Raw genomic sequence first — 25,655 nt, 5'->3', positions numbered from 1 at the left:
AAGTGGGGGCTGGGCAGGGAGGCGCGGCGTGGGCTGCATCGCTGAGAGTAAGAATCTGGCCTGAATACCCTGAGCGCTATCTAAGCGAAATAATTTGGGCTAGCAAACCAGACTGTGGGATATCTACCACGCGAAAAGCCAGCCCTAACCTAAGACCGCCAGGCCTGTGCACGGAACAAAGGACTGAACAGAGATAGCCGGCTGCAGACCTTCCCCCTCCGGTGATAGGCAGCCAGAGCCGGAAGGGGGCAATCGCAGCCCCAGAGAGACATTATCAATAAAACTGTAAGCAGGCTTCTTTGCTAACTAAAACTTCTTGGGGGTTGGGACGGTCAACATCTGCCTGGGAAGGTGCGCCGGTTTTACACCCAGATTACCGAGTGGCGGGGAGGCGATAAGTCACAGCATTGGCACTCGCCAAACACCTCATCACCTGAGCTGCTCGGACCTGGGAAGAGCACAAAACGCAGGCCCAACTGAGTCTGCACCTCTGAGGACTACCCGAGTGCCTGAACCTGAGCGGCTTGGACCTGGGAGGTGCATGCAACCCAGGGCCAGCCTCGGATTGTTCCCGGTGGAACAACCTAGAGCCCGAGCAGTGTGGGTAGGGTGTCTACACGCGCCGTGAGCGGGGGCAAACCCAGGGTGGCTGAGGCACTGCGAGCCCACGCCAGTGTTATTTGTTTGCAGCATTCCTCCCTCCCTCCCCTCAGGGCGACTGAACAAGTAAGCCTAAAAAAAAAAAAAAAAAGTGTCCTCCACCATCCCCTTTGTGTCAGGGTGGAAACCAGATACTTAAGAGACTAGCAAACAGAAGAAGATATAACAGAGGGAAACCCCTTGGAAGCTACAGGCAATAGACCAAAACCCTGTGGTTACTCACCACACAAGGGCCAATAAGTTCCAGGGCAAGACATACCAAGCAAATTCTCCAGCAACAAAGGAACACAGCCCTGAGCTTCAAGATACAGGCTGCCCAAAGTCACCCCAAAACTATAGACATCTCATAACTCATTATTGGACATTTCATTGCACTCCAGAGAGAAGAAATACAGCTCCACCCACCAGAACACCGACACAAGCTTCCCTAACCAGGAAACCTTGACAAGCCACCTGTACAAACCCACACACAGTGAGGAAACGCCACAATAAAGAGAACTCCACAAACTGCCAGAATACAGAAAGGACACCCCAAAATCAGCAATTTAAACAAGATGAAGAGACAGAGGAATACTCAGCAGATAAAGGAACAGGATAAATGCCCACCAAACCAAACAAAAGAGGAAGAGATAGGGAATCTACCTGATAAAGAATTCCGAATAATGATAGTGAAATTGATCCAAAATCTTGAAACTAAAATGGAATCACAGATAAATAGCCTGGAGACAAGGATTGAGAAGATGCAAGAAAGGTTTAACAAGGACCTAGAAGAAATAAAAAAGAGTCAATATATAATGAATAATGCAATAAATGAAATTAAAAACACTCTGGAGGCAACAAATAGTAGATTAACAGAGGCAGAAGATAGGATTAGTGAATTAGAAGATAGAATGGCAGAAATAAATGAATCAGAGAGGATAAAAGAAAAACAAATTAAAAGAAATGAGGACAATCTCAGAGACCTCCAGGACAATATTAAACGCTACAACATTCGAATCATAGGGGTTCCAGAAGAAGAAGACAAAAAGAAAGACCATGAGAAAATACTTGAAGAGATAATAGTGGAAAACTTCCCTAAAATGGGGAAGGAAATAATCACCCAAGTCCAAGAAACCCAGAGAGTCCCAAAGAGGATAAACCCAAGGAGAAACACCCCAAGACACATATTAATCAAATTAACAAAGATCAAACACAAAGAACAAATATTAAAAGCAGCAAGGGAAAAAAAACAAATAACACACAAGGGAATTCCCATAAGGATAACAGCTGATCTTTCAATAGAAACTCTTCAAGCCAGGAGGGAATGGCAAGACATACTTAAAATGATGAAAGAAAATAACCTACAGCCCAGATTATTGTACCCAGCAAGGATCTCATTCAAGTATGAAGGAGAAATCAAAAGCTTTTCAGACAAGCAAAAGCTGAGAGAATTCTGCACCACCAATCCAGCTCTCCAACAAATACTGAAGGATATTCTCTAGACAGGAAACACAAAAACAGTGTATAAACTCGAACCCAAAACAATAAAGTAAATGGCAACGGGATCATACTTATCAGTAATTACCTTAAACGTAAATGGGTTGAATGCCCCAACCAAAAGACAAAGACTGGCTGAATGGATACAAAAACAAGACCCCTACATATGTTGTCTACAAGAGACCCACCTCAAAACAGGGGACTCATACAGACTGAAAGTGAAAGGCTGGAAAAAGACTTTCCATGCAAATAGGGACCAAAAGAAAGCAGGAGTAGCAATACTCATATCAGATAAAATAGACTTTAAAACAAAGGCTGTGAAAAGAGACAAAGAAGGTCACTACATAATGATCAAAGGATCAATCCAAGAAGAAGATATAACAATTATAAATATATATGCACCCAACACAGGAGCACCACAGTACGTAAGACAAATGCTAACAAGTATGAAAGGAGAAATTAACAATAACACAATAATAGTGGGAGACTTTAATACCCCACTTACACCTATGGATAGATCAACTAAACAGAAAATTAACAAGGAAACACAAACTTTAAACGATACAATAGACCAGTTAGACCTAATTGATGTCTATAGGACATTTCATCCCAAAACAATGAATTTCACCTTTTTCTCAAGCGCACATGGAACCTTCTCCAGGATCGATCACATCCTGGGCCATAAAGCTAGCCTTGGTAAATTCAAAAAAAAGAAATCATCCCAAGCATTTTTTCTGACCACAATGCAGTAAGATTAGATCTCAATTACAGGAGAAAAACTATTAAAAATGCCAACATATGGAGGCTGAACAACACGCTGCTGAATAACCAACAAATCACAGAAGAAATCAAAAAAGAAATCAAAATTTGCATAGAAACGAATGAAAATGAAAACACAACAACCCAAAACCTGTGGGACACGGTAAAAGCAGTCCTAAGGGGAAAGTTCATAGCAATACAGGCATACCTCAAGAAACAAGAAAAAAGTCAAATAAATAACCTAACTCTACCCCTAAAGCAACTAGAAAAGGAAGAAATGAAGAACCCCAGGGTTAGTAGAAGGAAAGAAATCTTAAAAATTAGAGCAGAAATAAATGCAAAAGAAACAAAAGAGACCATAGCAAAAATCAACAAAACCAAAAGCTGGTTCTTTGAAAGGATAAATAAAATTGACAAACCATTAGCCAGACTCATCAAGAAACAAAGGGAGAAAAATCAAATCAACAAAATTAGAAACGGAAATGGAGAGATCACAACAGACAACACAGAAATACAAAGGATCATAAGAGACTACTATCAACAATTATATACCAATAAAATGGACAACGTGGAAGAAATGGACAAATTCTTAGAAAAGTACAACTTTCCAAAACTCGACCAGGAAGAAATAGAAAATCTTAACAGACCCATCACAAGCATGGAAATTGAAACTGTAATCAAAAATCTTCCAGCAAACAAAAGCCCCGGTCCAGACGGCTTCACAGCTGAATTCTACCAAAAATTTAGAGAAGAGCTGACACATATCCTGCTCAAACTCTTCCAAAAAATTGCAGAGGAAGGTAAACTTCCAAACTCATTCTGTGAGGCCACCATCACCCTAATACCAAAACCTGACAAAGATGCCACAAAAAAAGAAAACTACAGGCCAATATCACTGATGAACATAGATGCAAAAATCCTTAACAAAATTCTAGCAATCAGAATCCAACAACACATTAAAAAGATCATACACCATGATCAAGTGGGCTTTATCCCAGGGATGCAAGGATTCTTCAATATCCTCAAATCAATCAATGTAATACACCACATTAACAAATTGAAAAATAAAAACCATATGATTATCTCAATAGATGCAGAGAAAGCCTTTGACGAAATTCAACATCCATTTATGATAAAAACTCTCCAGAAAGCAGGAATAGAAGGAACATACCTCAACATAATAAAAGCTATATATGACAAACCCACAGCAAACATTATCCTCAATGGTGAAAAACTGAAAGCATTTCCTCTAAAGTCAGGAACAAGACAAGGGTGCCCACTTTCACCATTACTATTCAACATAGTTTTGGAAGTTTTGGCCACAGCAATCAGAGCAGAAAAAGAAATAAAAGGAATCCAAATTGGAAAAGAAGAAGTAAAACTCTCACTATTTGCAGATGACATGATCCTCTACATAGAAAACCCTAAAGATTCCACCAGAAAATTACTAGAAATAATCAATGACTATAGTAAAGTTGCAGGATATAAAATCAACACACAGAAATCCCTTGCATTCCTATACACTAATAATGAGAAAACAGAGAGAGAAATTAAGGAAACAATTCCATTCACCATTGCAACGGAAAGAATAAAATACTTAGGAATATATCTACCTAAAGAAACTAAAGACCTATATGTAGAAAACTATAAAACACTGGTGAAAGAAATCAAAGAGGACACTAATAGATGGAGAAATATACCATGTTCATGGATTGGAAGAATCAATATAGTGAAAATGAGTATACTACCCAAAGCAATTTATAGATTCAACGCAATCCCTATCAAGCTACCAACAGTATTCTTCACAGAGCTAGAACAAATAATTTCACAATTTGTATGGAAAAACAAAAAACCTCAAATAGCCAAAGCGATCTTGAGAAAGAAGAATGGAACTGGAGGAATCAACCTACCTGACTTCAGGCTCTACTACAAAGCCACAGTTATCAAGACAGTATGGTACTGGCACAAAGACAGAAATATAGATCAATGGAATAAAATAGAAAGCCCAGAGATAAATCCACGCACATATGGACACCTTATCTTTGACAAAGGAGGCAAGAATATACAATGGATTAAAGACAATCTCTTTAACAAGTGGTGCTGGGAAAACTGGTCAACCACTTGTAAAAGAATGAAACTAGACCACTTTCTAACACCATACACAAAAATAAACTCAAAATGGATTAAAGACCTAAATGTAAGACCAGAAACTATAAAACTCCTAGAGGAGAACATAGGCAAAACCCTCTCCGACATACATCACAGCAGGATCCTCTATGATCCACCTCCCAGAATATTGGAAATAAAAGCAAAAATAAACAAATGGGACCTAATTAACCTTAAAAGCTTCTGCACATCAAAGGAAACTATTAGCAAGGTGAAAAGACAGCCTTCAGAATGGGAGAAAATAATAGCAAATGAAGCAACTGACAAACAACTAATCTCAAAAATATACAAGCAACTCCTACAGCTCAACTCCAGAAAAATAAATGACCCAATCAAAAAATGGGCCAAAGAACTAAATAGACATTTCTCCAAAGAAGACATACAGATGGCTAACAAACACATGAAAAGATGCTCAACATCACTCATTATCAGAGAAATGCAAATCAAAACCACTATGAGGTACCATTTCACGCCAGTCAGAATGGCTGCGATCCAAAAGTCTACAAATAATAAATGCTGGAGAGGGTGTGGAGGAAAGGGAACCCTCTTACACTGTTGGTGGGAATGCAAACTAGTACAGCCACTATGGAGAACAGTGTGGAGATTCCTTAAAAAACTGGAAATAGAACTGCCTTATGATCCAGCAATCCCACTGCTGGGCATACACACTGAGGAAACCAGAAGGGAAAGAGACACGTGTACGCCAATGTTCATCGCAGCACTGTTTATAATAGCCAGGACATGGAAGCAACCTAGATGTCCATCAGCAGATGAATGGATAAGAAAGCAGTGGTACATATACACAATGGAGTATTACTCAGCCATTAAAAAGAATACATTTGAATCAGTTCTAATGAGGTGGATGAAACTGGAGCCTATTATACAGAGTGAAGTAAGCCAGAAGGAAAAACATAAATACAGTATACTAACGCATATATATGGAATTTAGGAAGATGGTAACAATAACTTGGTGTACGAAACAGCAAAAGAGACACTGATGTATAGAACAGTCTTATGGACTCTGTGGGAGAGGGAGAGGGTGGGAAGATTTGGGAGAATGACATTGAAACATGTAAAATATCATGTAAGAAATGAGTTGCCAGTCCAGGTTCGATACACGATACTGGATGCTTGGGGCTAGTGCACTGGGACGACCCAGAGGGATGGTGTGGGGAGGGAGGAGGAGGAGGGTTCAGGATGGGGAACACATGTATACCTGTGGCGGATTCATTTTGATATTTGGCAAAACTAATACAATTATGTAAAGTTTAAAAAAAAAAAATTAGAGACATAAAAAAAAAAAAAAAATCTAACCTTATAGTGCTACCTAGTAGAAAAGTACTAAATAAAGAAGAGTAAATAAAGGAAAAAATAAATAAATAAATATATGCACACCCCAATATACACATATATACCAACATATATACATATACATGCTGATAACTGGTGATACACTTTTGCCAAGGCTGCCATAGCAAACTACATAACACTGTGGCTGAACAACACAAATGTATTTTCTCACTGTCATGGATGCTTTGTGTTTGAAATCAAGGTGTATCCAGGGTTGTTTTCTTCTGAGGCCTCTCTCATCAACATACACAATCATATTGAATTAAGGTCCCACCCTATAGTTGCCCCCTCAAAGACCCTATTTCTAAATTCAGTGACAGACTGAGGTAAGAAGTTTAGGACTTCTACAGGCAAATATTGGATTTACTTATACTGCTACTGCTAAATCACCTCAGTCGTGTCCAACTCTGTGCGATCCCATAGACGGCAGCCCACCAGGCTCCCCTGTCCTTGGGATTCTCCAGGCAAGAACACTGGAGTGGGTTGCCATTTCCTTCTCCAATGCAGGAAAGTGAAAATGAAGTCACTCAGTCGTGTCTGACTTTTAGCGACCCATGGTCTACAGCCGACCAGGCTCCTCTGTCCATGGGATTTTCCAGGCAAGAGTACTGGAGTGGGGTGCCATTTTACTTATACCCACACATATATACACAGAAGCATGTATAAACCATTATTTTCTCACAAAATACAGAGTCTTGGTGTTAGCATTTATCAATAATGTTCATGAACTAAAGAATAAAAAAAAAAAAAAAAAACACAACTCAAGAATAACATACAAGTACCTGCTAAATATTTCCCTTACCCCACTAAGCTGCAGAACATCTATATGGGTTTCTCTTCATTCCTGGTCCTGACTCAGCTTTGGCTCAGTTTCCCCTTGACACCACTACCTTCTACTAATAAAGGATTCAAATTCCCAACTTGAGTGCTATATACATGACTTCAAATTTTCTGTGTCTGCCCTTATCTCCTATACCTACAGAGATGAGTTTGCTAAAAACACAACAAATATCAGCTGGCCTTGTATAGTACCTACTGTTTAACTAGAGGGAATTGACTGGGGAAAATAAATTTAAAAAAAGGGGATCTAAAAATTAAAACAGTAAATCTATATGACCAAGAGAAATGGTGTTACCACTCTGATCTTCCCATTGGAGATGACCATGCAGACAATGTAGATAACCCAGCATTGCCTGAGGGAAGTGTTATGGCCTCTTCTGAGGCTGCCATCGTCTGCTTCACTGCAGATGCTCATCAGGACCCACCCTAACTGCCTCTCTTTGCTTCTAGACCTGTATACATGAGTCCCGGAAGGCCCCAAAAGGTAAGACCCAAGTGGAGTGACCCATGAACTGTGACCCATGTGTAGGTATGCCATACTCTGTCAGTACTAACTGAGTCTCTGATTTTTACAGATAGTCATATGGGGAACATGTTTGGTTATTAAGAGTGAGGAGTAATGGTGGAAGGAAAGTAATGTTAGATTAGGCCAAACATTGGTATGGACCAACTTAGCAGAGATTTTATTTTAGGCCACAGTTTTGGGAGTTAAAAAGGACTGTAACAGGTTTGATTGGTGAGTTGGCTAAAACATGGAGAAAAAGGTGGCCAACAGTGAGATATATGGTAATGGCCAATCTGCTTTGTTTGATGTAGGGAAAGCGACTTGCAGTCTTAGGGAGGGGTTGGAATATTAAAGTGGATTTGTCACTTAAGATCTATTAATTCACACTTGGACTGTGCAAAAGGCATCCTTTTCACCAACAAAATGAGAAATATATTTGTGAATGGAGCTCTAGCTCTTGAAGATCTCCATATGTGGCCTTCTCTAAGACCAAATCTTACAAAGGGAACTACAGTCACTAAATTGAAAAATGCTGTGATATTTATTGGATTCCAGGGTGGCAGGTGCCAACTGGCAACAATCAATCACCAAAGGTACAGTGGTCCTAGTTACTGTAACGAACAGCAGCATCAGAATAGTATGATTCACATAGACCTATGGCATTGGCTAGGTATTCATGGTTTCCCTAGAAGTAAAATAAATGCTTATTAAATTCTTACTCGATCTCTGTAAGGAGAAAAGATTTAATTCAAGGGAACCAAAATTTAACTAAAATTATTAAAATAGATAGTCATGGCTCTTCATTAATTCCCAGAATTGAGCCATTTTACAGCCCCAGGAACCATTCAATGAAGGGGATTCTGGATCCTCTAAAGAAGGGCTTGGTACAATAGCCAGAATTTTTATTTCTAATATTTATCCCACCCTCCCCAAAGGGACTCAAAGATTTTGTCAAGGTAAATGCACTGGGGAAAAGGAAGTAATCATAATTTTCTGTAACTACTGGACACTTTATTTTTGGGGGTCCACAATCACTGCAGATGGTGACTGCAGCCATGAAATTAAAAGATGCTTGTGCCTTGGAAGAAAAGATATGACAAACCTAGACAGCATGTTAAAAAGCAAAGACATTACTTTGCCAACAAAGGTCCATCTAGTCAAGGCTGTGGTTTTTCCAGTAGTCCTGTATGGATATGAGAATTGGACTATAAAGAAAGCTGAGCACCAAATAATTGATGCTTTTGAACTGTGGTGTTGGAGAAGACTCTTGACAGTCCCTTGGATTAAAAGGAGGTCCAACCAGTCCATCCTAAAGGAGATCAGTCCTGAATATTCATTGGAAGAACTGATGCTGAATCTGAAACTCCAATACTTTGACCACCTGATGAGAAGAACTGACTCATTTGAAAAGACCTGGATGCTGGGAAAGATTGAAGGTGGGAGGAGAAGGGGTTGACAGAGGATGAGATGGTGGATAGCATGACTGACTCAATGAAAATGAGTTTGAGTAAATTCTAGGAATTGGTCATCGACAGGGAAGCCTGGCGTGCTGCAGTCCATGGGGCAGCAAAGAGTCGGACATGACTGAGCGACTGAACTGAACTGAGGCTCTCCATCTCTCTGTCATAATTTAGTTTATAGAGCTCTTCATCATCTTTCTCTTCCAAAGAACATAACACTGGTCCTAACACTGATGGAATGATGCTGACTGGACCAAGAGAACAAGAAGCAGCAAATGCTCTGGCTTGTTGGTAAAGTACTTTCCTACCACTGGGTAAGAAATAAACATGACTAAATTTCAAGGGTTTTCTGACTCAGTGAAATTTCTAGGGGGCCAGTGAAGTGGAGCATGCTGGGATGGCTCTTCTCAGATGAATAGTCATTGTTGCATCTCTTGTCTCCTAGAGCAAAGAAAGAAAGATCAGATATACTGGGCCTTTTTAGATTTGGGAGGCAACATATTCCTTTTTTAAGTATGTTCCTGTGGCCCATTTCCCAAGTGACCCAAAAATCTGCTAGTTTTGAATGAAGCCTAGAACAACAGAAGGCTCTGCAATAGGTCCAAGCTATTATCTAAGCCTCTCTATCACTTGGTCCATGTGTTTCAGCAGATCCAATGGTGTTTGAAGTGTCCATGGCAGATAGTGATGCTGCGTGAAGCCTTTGACAGGTCCCCAAAAGTGAATTATAGCTCAAGCCTTAAGGATTTTTGAGTAAGACTCTTTCATTCTCTTCAAAGTACTCTTCTTTTTAATATTGAGCTCTTGACTTGCTACAGGGCATTAGTAGAAACTGAACACTTGATCATTACCTACCAAATTACCATAAGACCTATGATACCTTTTATGAACTAGTGTTATATGATTATAATATTAAAATACTTGTTTTAAAGACACATATGTATTGAAAATAAAATAGAAACATCATGTGTGATGTTTATTCTTGTATTTACCATATTTTTTTTAGTTTATTTCTGAAATGAAATTACCAACAGTTCATGTTACTACAGGCTAAATATTTGTTTGACATTGCTGATAGATCAAGACTGATAGTAACAATTCTGCTTTGTTTTCTTTTACTGAAAGTTTCTACTTTTAATTCCAATCTTTTTAAAATTTCTTTTTAACATTTTGCTAATGTGTGAAAGTGAAAGTCTCTCAGTCATATCTGACTCTTTGGGACCCTATGGACCATACAGTCAATGGACTTATCCAGGACAGAATAATGGAGTGGGTAGCCATTCCCTTCTTCAGGGGATCTTCCCAACCCAGGGATCAAACTCAGGTCTCCTGATTTCAGGTGGATTCTTTTCCAGCTGAGCCACAAGGGAAGCCCAAGAATATTGAAGTGAGTAGCCTGTCCCTTTTCCAGTGGATCTTCCTGACCCAGAAATCGAACCAGCATCTTCTGTATTGCAGGTGGATTTTTTACCAGCTGAGCTACCTGGGGAGCCCTAATGCATGAGGAGTAATAAACAGTGAATATTGAAAACTTATAATTAGATATATTTTGCACGTGTGTACACCAGTGAAACCACCATCTCAACCAAGATAAGGAACACGTCTATCATATGCAGAAATGTTCTCATGCTCCCTCCCTTCACTATTCCCCACCACTCACAAAATATCATTTGCATTTAATTCCATTGTGCCCATAGAACATATGAACATAATGTGACTTGTTTGTTTGGGTTTTGTTTGTTAGTTTAGTTTTACATTTTTGGTCTTTTTTTGGTAATTTTTTTTTCCTTAAAAAAGTAAAGATGCATGTACCATTGTGTTGAGAACTGTAGACTTAAAAAAATTAGGTTGTGAAATCTTTATCCTCACTCCCAATATCTAACAGTGCGTGTACCTTATTCCTTTGTAGTAATACTGAAGGTCATTCAAATTTTGATCTACAGTACTCAGCAGAGAGACTTTTATTTTAGACGAAAGGTATGAACTTTGTGAAGTAAATTTTCAGACATGAAAGCAGTTAGAAAAATTTACCATATATGAGTCTTCCAAAACAATTAAAATGCACATTTTAGTATAGAAAGAGATTGAGAAATATTTAACACCAACGAATAAAAAAAAGAACATGTAAAGAATGTTGGGTAATTGATTCAAAAACCCTTAAAGTAGCAGATTGCAAGTCTGTTGAAATTGATTGCATCTTTATATCATTTATACCTGAGCTGCAGCTTCTTTCTATGTGCTCTTTAATTGTCCAGGAGTCTAGACTGAGCTTTTTAACACAGTAATAAAAAGATTTCCATTGTTAGAGAGCACAAATTCGAATGTCAAAGTGCTATTCATATTTACTAAAGTTTCTTTGCCAAAGCAATCATATAGCTAAACAAAGGGTCAGTCTAGGAAGGAATGACAAAAAAAAAAAAAAAAAAAAAACAGGAAACAAGAATAAATGATTTATTGGGGGCTCTTACCATATAGATGTAATGTGTTTTATTAATGACTCCATATTTGTCTATTATATTTATGCACAATATTTATTAAAACCTTTCTCAATATGAACATTCATTTTCTTTTTTTTGCTTAGAAAAATAGTGCTGCAATAAACGTTACACTACACATTATTGTTTTTATAAGTACTTCTCATACATATACCCTTACATATTTAGGCTTTTTTTTTCCTATGAGGAAATCACTTAGTAATGATTCTGTAGCACCCAAGGGAGTTTTATTTATTTAATAGAGAATATAAAAGTAGAGTATCAGTTCAGTTCAGTTCAGTCACTCAGTCGTATCCAACTCTTTGTGACCCCATGAATTGCAGCACGCCAGGCCTCCCTGTCCATCACCAACTCCTGGAGTTCACCCAAACTCATGTCTATCGAGTCAGTGATGCCATCCAGCCATCTCATCCTCTGTGGTCCCCTTCTCCTCCTGCCCCCAATTCCTCCCAGCATAAGGGTCTTTTTCAATGAGTCAACTCTTTGCATGAGGTGGCCAGAGTATTGGAGTTTCAGCTTCAGCATCAGTCCTTCCAATGAACACTCAGGGCTGATTTCCTTTAGGATGGACTGGTTGGATCTCCTTGCAGTCCAAGGGACTCTCAAGAGTCTTCTCCAACACCACAGTTCAAAAGCATCAATGCTTTGGTGCTCAGCTTTCTTCACAGTCCAACTCTCACATCATACATGACCACTGGAAATACCATAGCCTTTACTAGAAGGACCTTTGTTAGCAAAGTAATGTCTCTGCTTTTGGATATGCTATCTAGGTTTGCCATAACTTTCCTTCCAAGAAGTAAGCGTCTTTTAATTTCATGGCTGCAATCACCATCTGCAGTGATTTTGGAGCCCAAAAAAATAAAGTCTGACACTGTTTCCACTGTTTCCCCATCTATTTCCCTCGAAGTAATGGAGTACAGAAAGGCATAAATAAAAGGGAAAATGGCATACTTTCAATTATAGCACATCCTGAATATCACACCTTGTTTATTTAGACATCTCTGCTTATTAGTTTACAGTAAGGAGAAAACTGATCTTTAAAAGTAAAACATTGCTAAGTAAATGAACACAATTGCCATAAACTTGAGGACATAACTCTCTACTAAAAGGAAATTACAGCATGAGCTGTATTTAAAAATTTAGGACAATATTGAACAGTAAATTTCAATCAAGTCAGTGAACAAATTACATACATAAATGCAGCATAATTTCTGTATTATTTCAAATGTCTCATAATCCTGATAATTAGGGAAGAAATTTTCTCATTGCCTTTCTAACGTCTTTGTTCCGCAGACTATATATGATAGGATTGACCATTGGAGTCAAAATGGTGTAGAAAAGAGATATCATTTTGTCTATTCCTTCATGCTGGTTCGATTCAGGCTTTAAGTAGGTGACAGTGGCTGATCCGTAGAATAAAAGTACAACAGTGATGTGGGAAGAGCAAGTGGAGAAAGCTTTGGTCCATCCTGTGTTTGCTGGCAACTTCAGGATGGTGGAGATAATTCTGATGTAGAATCCAAGTATCAGCAAAAAGGGAACAGTGACAAACAATATACCAAATATATAGACCACCATCTCATTCACAAAGATGTCTCCACAAGCCAGTTTTAATAATGGTGGAATGTCACAGAAGAAATGATTGATTGTGTTGGAGCCACAGAAAGGCAGAGAGAAAATCTGGCATGTTTGGCCTATCTGGACTGGAACAGCACTGATCCAGGAGGCAACCACCAGCCTGATGCGGACCTCAGGGCACATGACCAGGGGATAGTGCAGAGGGTCACAGATGGCCACACAGCGGTCATAGGCCATCACAGCCAGGAGGAAGCACTCAGTGGTTCCAAGGATAAGGAAGAAGCACATTTGTGTAGCACAAGTAAAAAGAGAAATGGTTCCTTTTTGGGTCCAAAGGTCAATGAGCATCCTGGGAAGAGTGATGGATACATAACAGATTTCTAGGAAGGAAAAATTGCCGAGGAAAAAATACATGGGCGTCTGAAGAGTGGCATCTACTCTGGTTATTAGAATTATGACGCCATTCCCCAACAGGATAATCACGTAGATGACTAAGAATATCCCAAAAAGAAACCATTGAAATTGGGGAATATCAGTGAAGCCCAAGAGGACAAATTCCATCATGATAGTGAGATTTGTTTCTGTAATTTTCAAATGATCTTCTCTCTCTAAATTTACATTTCTTGACTGCATTTTCTTTTTGTACAATTGGACTAGGACATGGGCTTTAGTTTTAATCAGTTCTCAGTTATTTTCTTACACACTTGTGTTCAGTGATTTGGGGAGGTTTGATTTGAAATCAGGAGCTATAAACTCATCTGCAGGAAAAAAATCTTAAATGATTTATAATGTTACATCTACATTCTAATAAAATCTATATGTCTCGTCATTTTAATTTAAATTATGCCATGAGAATGGAGAAAGCAGATAAACTACTTCTTACAGTCAAAACATCAATTAATTGTTTAAATTCCATGATTTTTATTCCCCAATCAATCTCATCTATAATATAATATCTGGTCTAAAACATCTAACACAATGTGCTATTGACTATTTATATATCCTTTTTACCCTTAACATTATATCTAATAACTCATTTTATAAAGATATGGCATAAAGATCTGCCCTAATTTACTGCTTCATAAATGCTTCTGAATTAACTTAAAAGTAGAAATTATTATCAGAAGTGGTTATTTTCTAAGGAGTGAGAAAGTTAAAACTGTAAGAATGTAAGAGACAAAGCTTTTATATTCAAGATCATAAGGTTCCACCGATTAGAATTCCAAATTACTGAATCAAAATACATCTCATTGCTTAAAAACACAACTTTTTGACATTTAACTATTTTTAACTGTAGTAATTTTGGTACAGAAGGAAATAGCAACCTACTCCACTATTCTTGCCTGGAGAATCCCAGGGATGGAGGAGCCTGGTGGGCTGCCATGTATGGGGTCGCACAGAGTCGAACAAGACTGAAGCCTCTTAGCAGCAGCAGCAGCAGTAATTTAAGATATTTAAATACTCTTCCGCCAAAATTAGTACATCATGAGAAATGCTGAGCTGGAAGAACTACAAGATGGAATCAAGATTGCAGGGAGAATTATCAATAACCTCAGATATGCAGATGACACCACCTTATGGCAGAAAGTGAAGAGGAACTAAAAAGCCTCTTGATGAAAGTCAAAGTGGAGAGTGAAAAAGTTGGCTTAAAGCTCAACATTCAGAAAACTAAGATCCCTGTGGCGGATTCATTTCGATATTTGGCAAAACTAATACAATATTGTAAAGTTTAAAAATAAAATAAAATTTAAAAATTAAAAAAAAAAGAAAAAGAAAACTAAGATCATGGCATCTGGTCCCATCACTTCATGGGAAATAGATGGGGAAACAGTGGAAACAGTGTCAGGCTTTATTTTTTTGGGCTCCAAAATCACTGCAGATGGTGATTGCAGCCATGAAATTAAAAGACGCTTACTTCTTGGAAGAAAAGTTATGACCAACCGAGATAGCATATTCAAAAGCAGAGACATTACTTTGCCAACAAAGGTCCGTCTAGTCAAGGCTATGGTTTTTCCAGTGGTTATGTATGGATGTGAGAGTTGGACTGTGAAGAAAGCTGAGCACCGAAGAATTGATGCTTTTGAACTGTGGTATTGGAGAAGACTCTTGAGAGTCCCTTGGATTGCAAGGAGATCCAACCAGTCCATTCTGAAGGAGATCAGCCCTGGGATTTCTTTGGAAGGAATGATGCTAAAGCTGAAACTCCAGTACTTTGGCCACCTCATGCAAAGAGTTGACTCATTGGAAAAGAATCTGATGCTGGGAGGGTTTGGGGGCAGGAGGAAAAGGGGACGACAGAGGATGAGATGGCTGGATGGCATCCCTGACTCAATGGACATGAGTCTGAGTGAACTCTGGGAGTTGGTGATGGACAGGAAGGCCTAGCATGTTGCAATTCATGGGTTGGCAAAGAGTCAGACACGACTGAGCAACTGAACTGAATTGAACTGAAGGAAAAGAAAGATCAATACATATAAAAGTTTCACAAATGTGGTCAGATATTGTGTCCAACTCCTTCCCGGTTTGCGGTCTGATTTGATTGCGTAACATAAACAATAATAAAAATCAACCAAAAGGTTAAGTTAAATATTCTTTTTCAGGAAATTATAATTTGGATGCGAAAAAATGCTTCATATATTCTCTTATAGAGGGAAGTGCTCAGATATTCAGTCGTGTCCAACTCTTTGTGACCCTGTAGCCTGGCAGGCTCCTCTGTTCATGGGATTCTCCAGGCAAGAATACTGGAGTGGGTCGCCATACCCTCATCCAAAGGATCTTCCTGACCCGGGGATCGAACCCGTGTTTCTTATGTCTCCTGCACTGGCAGGCAAATTCTTTACCACTAGTGCCACTCAGGATGCTCTATAGAAGGAAATTCACTAATAAAATGTGATTCTTTCTCATTGAAAGTATTTTAGTTGTAATGGCAACATTTTCTTTATTGTCAGTTTAGCAAAATATGTTTGATTAATTTGAATGCAATATAGCATTCTTTGATTACAGTTTTCTTAATAGATTATTTCTAGAAATGAATAATATTAATGTTAGTATTATGTTAGCAATAGACACATTGCTGCTGCTGCTACTGCTGCTGCTAAGTCCCTTCAGTCGTGTCTGACTCTGTGCAACCCCATAGGCAACCCACCAGGCTCCCCCGTCCCTGGGATTCTCCAGGCAAGAACACTGGAGTGGGTTGCCATTTCCTTCTCCAATGCATGAAAGTGAAAAGTTAAAGTGAAATCGATCAGTTGTGTCCGACTCTTAGTGACCCCATGGACTGCAGCCTACCAGGGTCCTCCATCAATGAGATTTTCCAGGCAAGAGTACTGGAGTGGGGTGCCATTGCCTTCTCCGGGGGCAAAGATAAGGCAGGAAGAAATGTGTCATAAAGATAAAAACTGGAAGACTTGAGAAGATAGCAAGCTGGACCATCTTTATGAATCCTCCCCTCCTGTGAATGAGAACACGCAGGCAGGAGGCAGGGCAAAGCCAGACCCCTGTGTCAAGACCTGGGATGACAGGCCTCTCAGAGCTTGGAGAAGGTGATGGTCTTCAGATCCTTCTTCTCTATTGCGGCCTGGACAGACTTCATGGCGTCTTTTGTTTGTAGCATGCTCATGTTCCAGAATAGACACATTAGAAGCATATATTTCAAATGCTTCAAACACATTATTTAACTTTTTAATGCAGAAAGTAATAAATCTAACTTAAATAAGGATATCTTAAAGAATAAATAGGTGTTCAATCCATATATACTCATGATTTTAGTTGTTTGGAATGTGTGTTAGTCATTCAGTCATGTCAGACTCTTTGTGATACCACGAAGGATAGCTTACCTACTCTGTGAAATTTTCCAGGGAAAAATACTGAAATGGGTAGTTATTTCCTTTTCCAGGGGATCTTCCCAATCCAGGGATCAAATATGGTTCTCCTGCATTGCAGACAGACTCTTTATTATCTGAGCCACAAGGGAAAGCCCATAGTTGTTTGATATTATTTATTAAATCTTGATCCTGAAATTTAGAAACTATCTTGAATTAAAATAGAATATTAATACATAATAGTTTATATTTACCTTTTTCAAATTTTTCTGGTTACTTTATTCCTCTTGATGAATTTTTAAAATATATTTTAAAATGTTACACTGTTTAAGATCTGTAAGATTTTTAAACAGGGACTTAACTTGCTTTTATAAAGCAAGGCTCTTTATAGAGGAAATCCTCACTTCCTCAAGGGAATATTTCTTTTCCCTCTATACATCTAAATTGCTAGTTAAATGCTCCTGTTGCCAATTAAGTTGGTGTGTTTTTGCAAACAATTCTTCCATGGCAGACCAGACTTTCCTTCAGGCCTTCCACAGAGTATAATTTCATGCCTTCTCCATTTACTAAATGCAGTCAGCAGGTAAAGATGTCCTAGAAGAAGCAACACTTTGAATGGTCCAACAGTACTTGCAGGAAAATGTTCAAATTCTTTATCAACTGATTTCTTACCTGTGTTATTTTATTCTCTATAATTCCTCTGAATAGTCTTTTTTCGAAAACAATGCATAATTATCATCTGAACATGCTCTACTTATTCTCTCACCTTTAAGCGAAACTAAGGTTATTTTATTCAAAGTATGATTATCTCTCAGACACCCTGGGAATCCCTGAATATACAGCTCATTAATGAAATCTATAAACAAAGATTAAGAACAATTATATTTGAAGTTTTTTTTTTTTAAGGTGGATCATTTTTAAAGTCTTATTAAATTTGTTTCAATATTGCTTCTGTTTCATGTTTTTTGGTTTTTTGACCAGGGATGAACCCTGTGTCCCCTGCACTTGAAGGTGAAGTCTTAACCACTGGACTGCCAGGGAAGTCCCAAGAACAACAATTATTTATAAAATTTTCTAAATTAAACACTCCTCTTTCTTGTTGAAATACTTAGTAATTTACATTTCTAAGTTTCAACCCACATGCATATATTTTGTGGAGAGAAGCACTTCAAGCGTGAATCTAATATTTACAGACTAAGTTTTGCTATTGTTCCTGTAACAGAGTCATTTTCCAGGCCTGGATTTCTGCTCATCTACACTGTATTAGGAGACTATTTCTTCGAATTTCGAGCCTCAGTGTTTTTCCTTAGTCAGGAGGTTATACTCCCTTGCAATTATTTTACCACACTTCTATTGGGGATGTTGCTGCTGCTGCTGCTAAGTCGCTTCAGTCATGTCCGACTCTGTGCGACCCCAGAGATGACAGCCCACCAGGCTCCCCCGTCCCTGGGATTCTCCAGGCAAGAACACTGGAGTGGGTTGCCATTTCCTTCTCCAATTCATGAAAGTGAAAAGTGAAAGTGAAGTCGCTCAGTCGTGTCCGACTCTTAGCGACCCCATGGACTGCAGCCTACCAGGCTCCTCTGTCCATGGGATTTTCCAGACAAGAGTACTGGAGTGGGGTGCCATTGCCTTCTCCAATTGGGGATGTTAGGTAGTTTCAAATAGTACCTAACAGTGACGTCTATCGGCTGGATCCCACTTTCACTGCCAAAAATGTAGAAATAGACTGTAAGTAAAAGAATAAAGTCTACGTTTTCTGAGTCTAAATCATGTGCCCCGCCCAACCCCACAGGTTTTAGGGCAAACACTTACCACACAGCATACGGCAGCAGGAACCTTATGACCGTGTTATACACGGGATTTTGACCAGGGACCCTGTGCCTGAAACCACGCTATTCCTAGGAAAAGGATCCCTATATGCCCAGTGTGCACACACTGAGAACTTGAGAATCATATCAGGCTCTGACACGAGCTCCCTGCAGCCAGAAAAGAGAAGATGCGTCTTCCATCCCGCCAACCTCGCCCCCTGTACACACACACACCTCTCATCGCTGGGAGGAATTCCTACAAAAATCTCCTTCCTGAAGCTGGAAAATATTCTTATTACCAACAAAAGCTGAATGGTTTGGGAGAATGGCATTGAAACATGTGTATCATCACATGTGAGACGGATCGCCAGTCCAGGTTGATGCATGAGACAGGGTGCTCAGGGCTGGTGCACTGGGATGACCCTGAGGGATGGGATGGGGAGGGAGGTTCAGAATGGGGAACACATGCACACCCATGGTGGATTCATGTCAATGTATGGCAAAGCCAATACAATATTGTAAAGTAATTAGCCTCCAAAAATAAAATAATAAATTAACAAAATAAATGTAATCCACACACACACACACACAAAAGCTGTATTTGTTTATGGAAGTTTATGGATGAAGCAGGGAAACAAGATAAACTACATATAGTACAAGCAAATGTCTGATTCATTTTTTCCCATCTTACTGCTGCTTAAATAGGAAATGCTTTCCTATTTCAAAAGTGTTCTTTGAGAGCTGTGTTTACTTCTGATTTTGACAGATTTGCTTTGTACTCAGAACAGACTCTAGGAGGCGCGAGTGCTAAAGACGCCACCTGCCAGTGCAGGGGCACGAGACACAGGGTTCAATCCCTGGGTTGGAAAGATGCCCTGGAGGAGGGCATGGAAACCCACTCCAGTTTTATTGCCTGAGAAATCTCGGACGTAGGAATCTGGAGAGCTGTAATCCATAGGGTCGCAAATAATCCACCGTGACTGAAGCAATTTAGAACACACACATGCACACACACACACCCCATGCTGAACACACTTGCACGATGACCTCTTTAATATCTAATATATAAATATGTTTTTCTTATACCTCGCTTCCCTGGTGGCTCAGACGGTAAAGCGTCTGCCTGCAATGCGGGAGACCCGGGTTCAATCCCTGGGTCTAGAAGATCCCCTGGAGGAGGAAATGGCAACCCACTCCAGTACTCTTGCCTGGAAAATTCCACGGACTGAGGATCCTGGTGGGCTACAGTCCATGAGATCTCAAAGATTCGGACATGACTAAGCGACTTCACTTTCTTTCTTTCTTCTTTATACCCTATCTCATTTTTTTCTTCTCTCCATTTTTGCACATGCAAAAATATTTATTAACAATTTATTATATGGAAATTATCTCACTTTTTCATTTCTTTTACTTTCAATCACTTTTAATCTCTATATTCAAAATGCAGTTCAATGTGGCAGGTATTGAACATATAGCTTTTTTAAATCTTTATGTTTACCTTTCACTTGGACTGCTTAGTCCATATTTGTTTAACATTTTTTTTATTATAAATTCCTATTTGTTTCTATTTATTCTTTTGTTTTGCTGCTCTTCTGCCAATTTTGGAATTAATTATTTTATATTTTACATTTGATATATTGCTCTGACTTTTTATTATTATTTCAATGATTGCTTCGGCATTTACAATTTAAAATGCACAAGATATCAATGTTTGCCTACAGTTAAAATTGTTCCACTTTGATCTTTGCTTACAACTTTCCACATTCCACTTCATGTCTCACATCAAGCACGTCACACCTGACATTTCACAAACATCATAATCTTGTAACAGTGTTCTGCCAGTTCCTCAGATTGCATTCTTTGTGTTATTGATGTCATATATTATACTTGTATTTATATTATAATCCCAAATTATCTGTCAATATTTTAGCTTTAAGTCATCATTTGTCTAACAGATCAGGATTCCTATTGCACCTCCCTGAAATCCTCTGTCTAGCTCCTCTGTGAAGTACCCAGATAATAGTATTTCATACTTATTTCCTGGGTTTTTCAGATGCTGAAGAAGTCAAGTGTTAGTTGTTCGGTCATGTCCTACTCTTTGGGACTGTAGCCCACGAGGCTCCTCTGTCCATGGGATTTTCCAGGCAAGAACACTGGAGTGAGTTTCCATTCCCTTTTCCAGGGAATCTTCCTGACCCAAGGATCAAACCCAGGTCTCCTGCTGTACAGTCAGATTCTTTACCATCTGAGCCACCAGGGAAGTCCTCAAATGTTAGTGACCACTACCAAGTGGAAGAAATTAACTGCTTGATTTCCAGACCTACTGACACCTAATGATTGATAATGTTAGCTGCTCTGCTCCCTCAGAATCAATCAAATACATAATTGTACATGAGCTGATCATGTATACTGGGATCCCTCCCTCATCTGGTCTTTAAACATGTTTTGTTAAAATGTTTGTCGGAGTTCCAAATGCTTTTGGAGTATGAGGCACCTGTTCTTTCATGGCCCTGAAGTCAAGCTTTCTCTGCTCCAAACTGGGATGTTTCAGTTGTGTTTGGCTTCACTGTGCATCAGGGACACAACCTTGCATCCTGTAACCGTCTCATGATGGTGTGATAGATTTTACTCTTATTCATTCTAAAGGTGCTCACTGTAATACATACATTCGTGATTTCCAACAAGTTTGAAAATTATTCTGTCACTATAATTAGTGCTTTACACTTGGCCTTCAGTTATTCATATTTTAGACAATTTTAGACAATCCGCCTGTTCCTGAGGCTGTGACTTTTTTTATATCATTTTTTAAATACTCTTGATGGGTTTTATTTTTTCCAGAATTTGAATTCAAGTTCACTGACATTTTTTTGACTATGTCCAAATTACTGTAAATCTAATCCTATTAATTTTTCATTTTACTTACTTTTTGCTTATGTTTCATTTCCTTTCTTTTTACCTATCACTCTAGAATTTCAGTGTGCTTTTTACAGGTTTTATGTATTTGTTGCAACTCTCTGTGTGTGAAAGTAAAAGTCATGCAGTCGTGTCTGACTCTTGTTACCTCATGGACTGCAGAATGCCAGGCTCCTCTGTCCATGGAACTCTCCAGGCCAGAACACTGGAGAGGGTAGCCATTCCCTTCACCAGGGAATCTTCCCAAGACAGGGATCAAACCCAGATCTCCCTTTGCAGGATGATTCTTTACCAAATGAACCACCAGGGAAGCCCTGAAGCTCTGTATTTAACTCAAATTTTGTTTAGCTATATTTTATTTCAAGTCCTTGGCTATCCTATTAAGAGATTATGGGAGGCATTGCTAAATCCATCACTTGAGACATCTTGCAGTCATTTTCAATTGATTCTTTTTTTTTTTATTTTATGGACAGAGGTTAGTCTTCCTGAGCTTTCCATATTCTAGGTAATTTAAATAGAGTTGGACATGACTGAGCGATTGAACTGAAGTGAACTGATGGTGCATGGAATGAAAACCAAGCGTCCTAGTCACGAGACCACCAGGGGCTAGAGTTAAAGCGGCTTTGACTCTTGCCCCTAGCTGAAAACAAGAATGTTTCAAGAAGAGAAAAACTGTAAAAAAAGGTGCAAATTTTACTATTAGAGATATAGCTCAGTGCATGGGAGATCACGCAGGAAAACAGTTTGTTTATCCAACTCAGAAGCAGGGCAGAGAGGCACCCCCAGAAAGAAAGGGTATGGGCATCATCTCTAATGAGGAGGAGTGCAGTACATCAGAAACTAGGCAGAGACACACACCCTGAAAGGAAGGAGGGGTGTCCTGAGTGAGGAAGAGTGCACTGTGGAGGTGTGTAAATCACACATATAGGACCGTCCTTCTGGGGCTTTTTTATCTTTGGCCGATTGTCTTGTTTCTTCCTTCAACCTGACTGGTCCCTGGATCCTCCTCAAGAGGAGTGCACATTTTTTTTCTAAGATGGATCCCACCACAGAGGTGCCCACTTATTACAGGGTGGGGCCCCCTCCCTTTTCAACCTCCAAGAACTTCTTGCACATGTGCAGACAGGGACGTCTTCCTTGACCTCAGGAGTGGGCACCTACCTGTCTCTTGGCTTTAGCAGGGCTGTTTTTACCACTGGCTTTGTCCTTGGAGTATTGGGGTGAGAACAAAGGCTCAATTCTACTCCACTTGACAACACCAGGTATCTGGCCCAGAGGCCCACTGTCGCCCACCTCACGGATATACCCAGATGTTGACTGTTCTGGTTGGGAGGCAACTCCTATGACTCTGAGCTATGCTTTATCTCTAGTATCTCCATTCCTTCTGCAACCATATGGTAGTCATTTTCTTAGAAGCCTCCTGCAACCTTCTCTGGGGTATGCATATCCTATTGTTCTCCCAGAGACTCTCAGGAAAATTTAATACAGGTCTATGGGTCGGTCCCCAGCCCCAGCCACCAACACACCTCCCTTACGTTTTGTGCCTCGGGGCAGATCTTAGGATCTTTTGTTGAGTTCTGATCTCTGCCCCGTCAGTTCAGTGATACATCTGTGCTATTCTCTCATTTCTATTTATCCATAGTTTGATCAGGAAATTGTCTCCAGGCATAAAACCAGCATGGTCATGAGACTGACACTGTGAATTTCCTTCCATGATGGACAGACTCAAGGTGCATTCTGTGGTCCCTGCCTCCTGATAGCCATACTTTCGATCAATACCTTCCAACTGAGTGTAGTTGGTCATGTCCGCTGCTACTAGTCCAGGCAGGGAAGTACGATAGGATGCCTATGATTATGTAAGTAAGAATCCACTACGGAAGCCTGTAACATCCATCTTGGTAGGAGGTTCTATTGCCCACGCTGCCTTAAAGAAGCAATCTGTCATATTAGTTGTTGCTTATGAGGAGGACCATGCAGCAAGGAGCAGAGAGCCTGTAGCCAGTATCTAGCCAGTAGTGACACCTTCAGTCTAACAACTGCAAGCAATTGAATTATGCCAACACAACTGGGTCTTTCTCAGTTAATCCTCAGCTGATCCTACAACCCTGGATAATACCCTGATTGCAATCTTGTGAGACCCTTCACAGAATATGCAACTCAGTGATAAGACTCCTGGTCCACAGAACTTGGAAATAATTACTGTGTGTCTTTGTATATGTATCTGTGTCTGTGTGTGTTTAAACTAAAATTTTGATAATGTATTATGTGACAATAAAAAATTAATGTACATTTCAAGGTATCACAATCTTTTAACTCTGAAGTCTAATTCCTGAGTACAGTAATATCTAACCTTTTTCTCTTTTCTCTTTATGGTTATGTAATAGGACCCTCTGGAGAAAGAAATGGCAACCCACCCCAATGTTCTTGCCTGGAGAATCCCAGGGATGGGGAGCCTAGTGGGCTGCCATCTATGGGGTCGCACAGAGTCGGACACGACTGAAGTGACTTATCAGCAAGAGGACTCTCAAAATTAAAACTGTTTGATGAGTGATTCTGTTTCCCATGTCCCCCCGACTGTGTTCTCCTACCATTGCTGAGAAATAAAATTTGCATTATTTGTTAATATGCATTCTTTGTTGCTGATTCATGTGCATGGCCTTCTCATTGCTTCTCTTAGGGGAAGCACACTGACTGCAACTGCCCACCCTGACTAGAAATCTTAGTACATATTTGCATGAATTATTTTACCACAGGAAGTCCTGGTAAGAAACTAACAAGACACCATCAACAATCTGGGAAAAGTCAGATTTTCCACAATCTGGGAAAAGTCAAATAGAGACTCCATGTGTCCTACCATGTCCCAGAAGCCTTCTCGTTGACATCCACCTTGGCTGAGCAATGCGTGCATCACCAGGAAGGACACTGAGTCAGAATGATCAGCCAAAGACAACCTGGAAATCAATTCCACCAACATAAAACCCTAGATTGTGAGTCACGAGGCAGGGTGGTCCTCCCGGGCTCCCTCACCATCCAGGCGTCTGCCTGGGCATTCCTTCCCAATAAAGTCTCTTGCTTGGTCAGCAAGTGACAATTGGACAATTCATTTCTGAGTGTTAGACGAGAGTCCCTTTTTGAGCTCTGGAAGGAGTTCCCCTTCCTGCAACTTTCCTACTCCTTCCTCCTGACTTGACCACAGAAACCCAAAGCCATAAAGTCAGCAAAGCAAGAATTATCAAAGGAGGAGAATTTTGACCAGGACCAGAGGGCCAAAATAAATGGCTGAAGAAAATGTCATGGAAACAGCTGGCCTCGAGAGAACAATCAACCATATGTGACAATTACGGTTCGGTCACAGTCATGTCTGACTCTGCGACCCCATGGACTGCAGCACGTCAGGCGCCCCTGTCCTTCCCTGTTTCCCTGAGTTTACTCAAACTCGTGACAATCGAGTGATGCCGTCCAACCATCTCGTCCTCTGTCACCCCTCCTCTCCTGCCCTCAGTCTTTCCCAGCATCAAGGTCTTTTACAATGCATCAGCTCTTCACATCAGGCTGAGTATTGGAGCTTCAGCTTCAGCATTAGTCCTTCCAGTGAATATTCAGGGTCAGCTGCTTTCTAAATAAAGTCGTTTTCCTTGCCTCAACACCTTGTCTCTCAGATTCATTCATTGGCCTGTCGTGTGGAGAGCAGAGCAAACTCGGACTCAGTAACAAGAGGACATCTCCTAGAATTCCACTCCTCCCTATTTTGGCTGCAAAACCACAAAATGACACCAGAAGCCATGGAAGTCATCAGTGGAAAAATAGCAGAGCCACCTGTC

General features: G+C 39.8%; 1 protein-coding gene across 1 annotated transcript; it reads right to left on the bottom strand.

Moving 5' to 3' along the window:
• Positions 1-12,956: 12,956 nt before the first annotated feature.
• LOC113904684 (olfactory receptor 10AG1-like) lies at positions 12,957-13,922 on the bottom strand. Its single transcript, XM_027561793.1, has one exon. The coding sequence runs from the start codon at positions 13,920-13,922 to the stop codon at positions 12,957-12,959; it is 966 nt and encodes a 321-aa protein (XP_027417594.1).
• Positions 13,923-25,655: the final 11,733 nt, after the last annotated feature.

The sequence above is a fragment of the Bos indicus x Bos taurus genome, chromosome 15, assembly GCF_003369695.1.
Source record: "Bos indicus x Bos taurus breed Angus x Brahman F1 hybrid chromosome 15, Bos_hybrid_MaternalHap_v2.0, whole genome shotgun sequence".
NCBI lineage: Eukaryota > Metazoa > Chordata > Mammalia > Artiodactyla > Bovidae > Bos > Bos indicus x Bos taurus.
The sequence above is the reverse complement of the archived record's forward strand: the minus strand, read 5'-3'. Positions and strand labels throughout refer to the sequence as shown.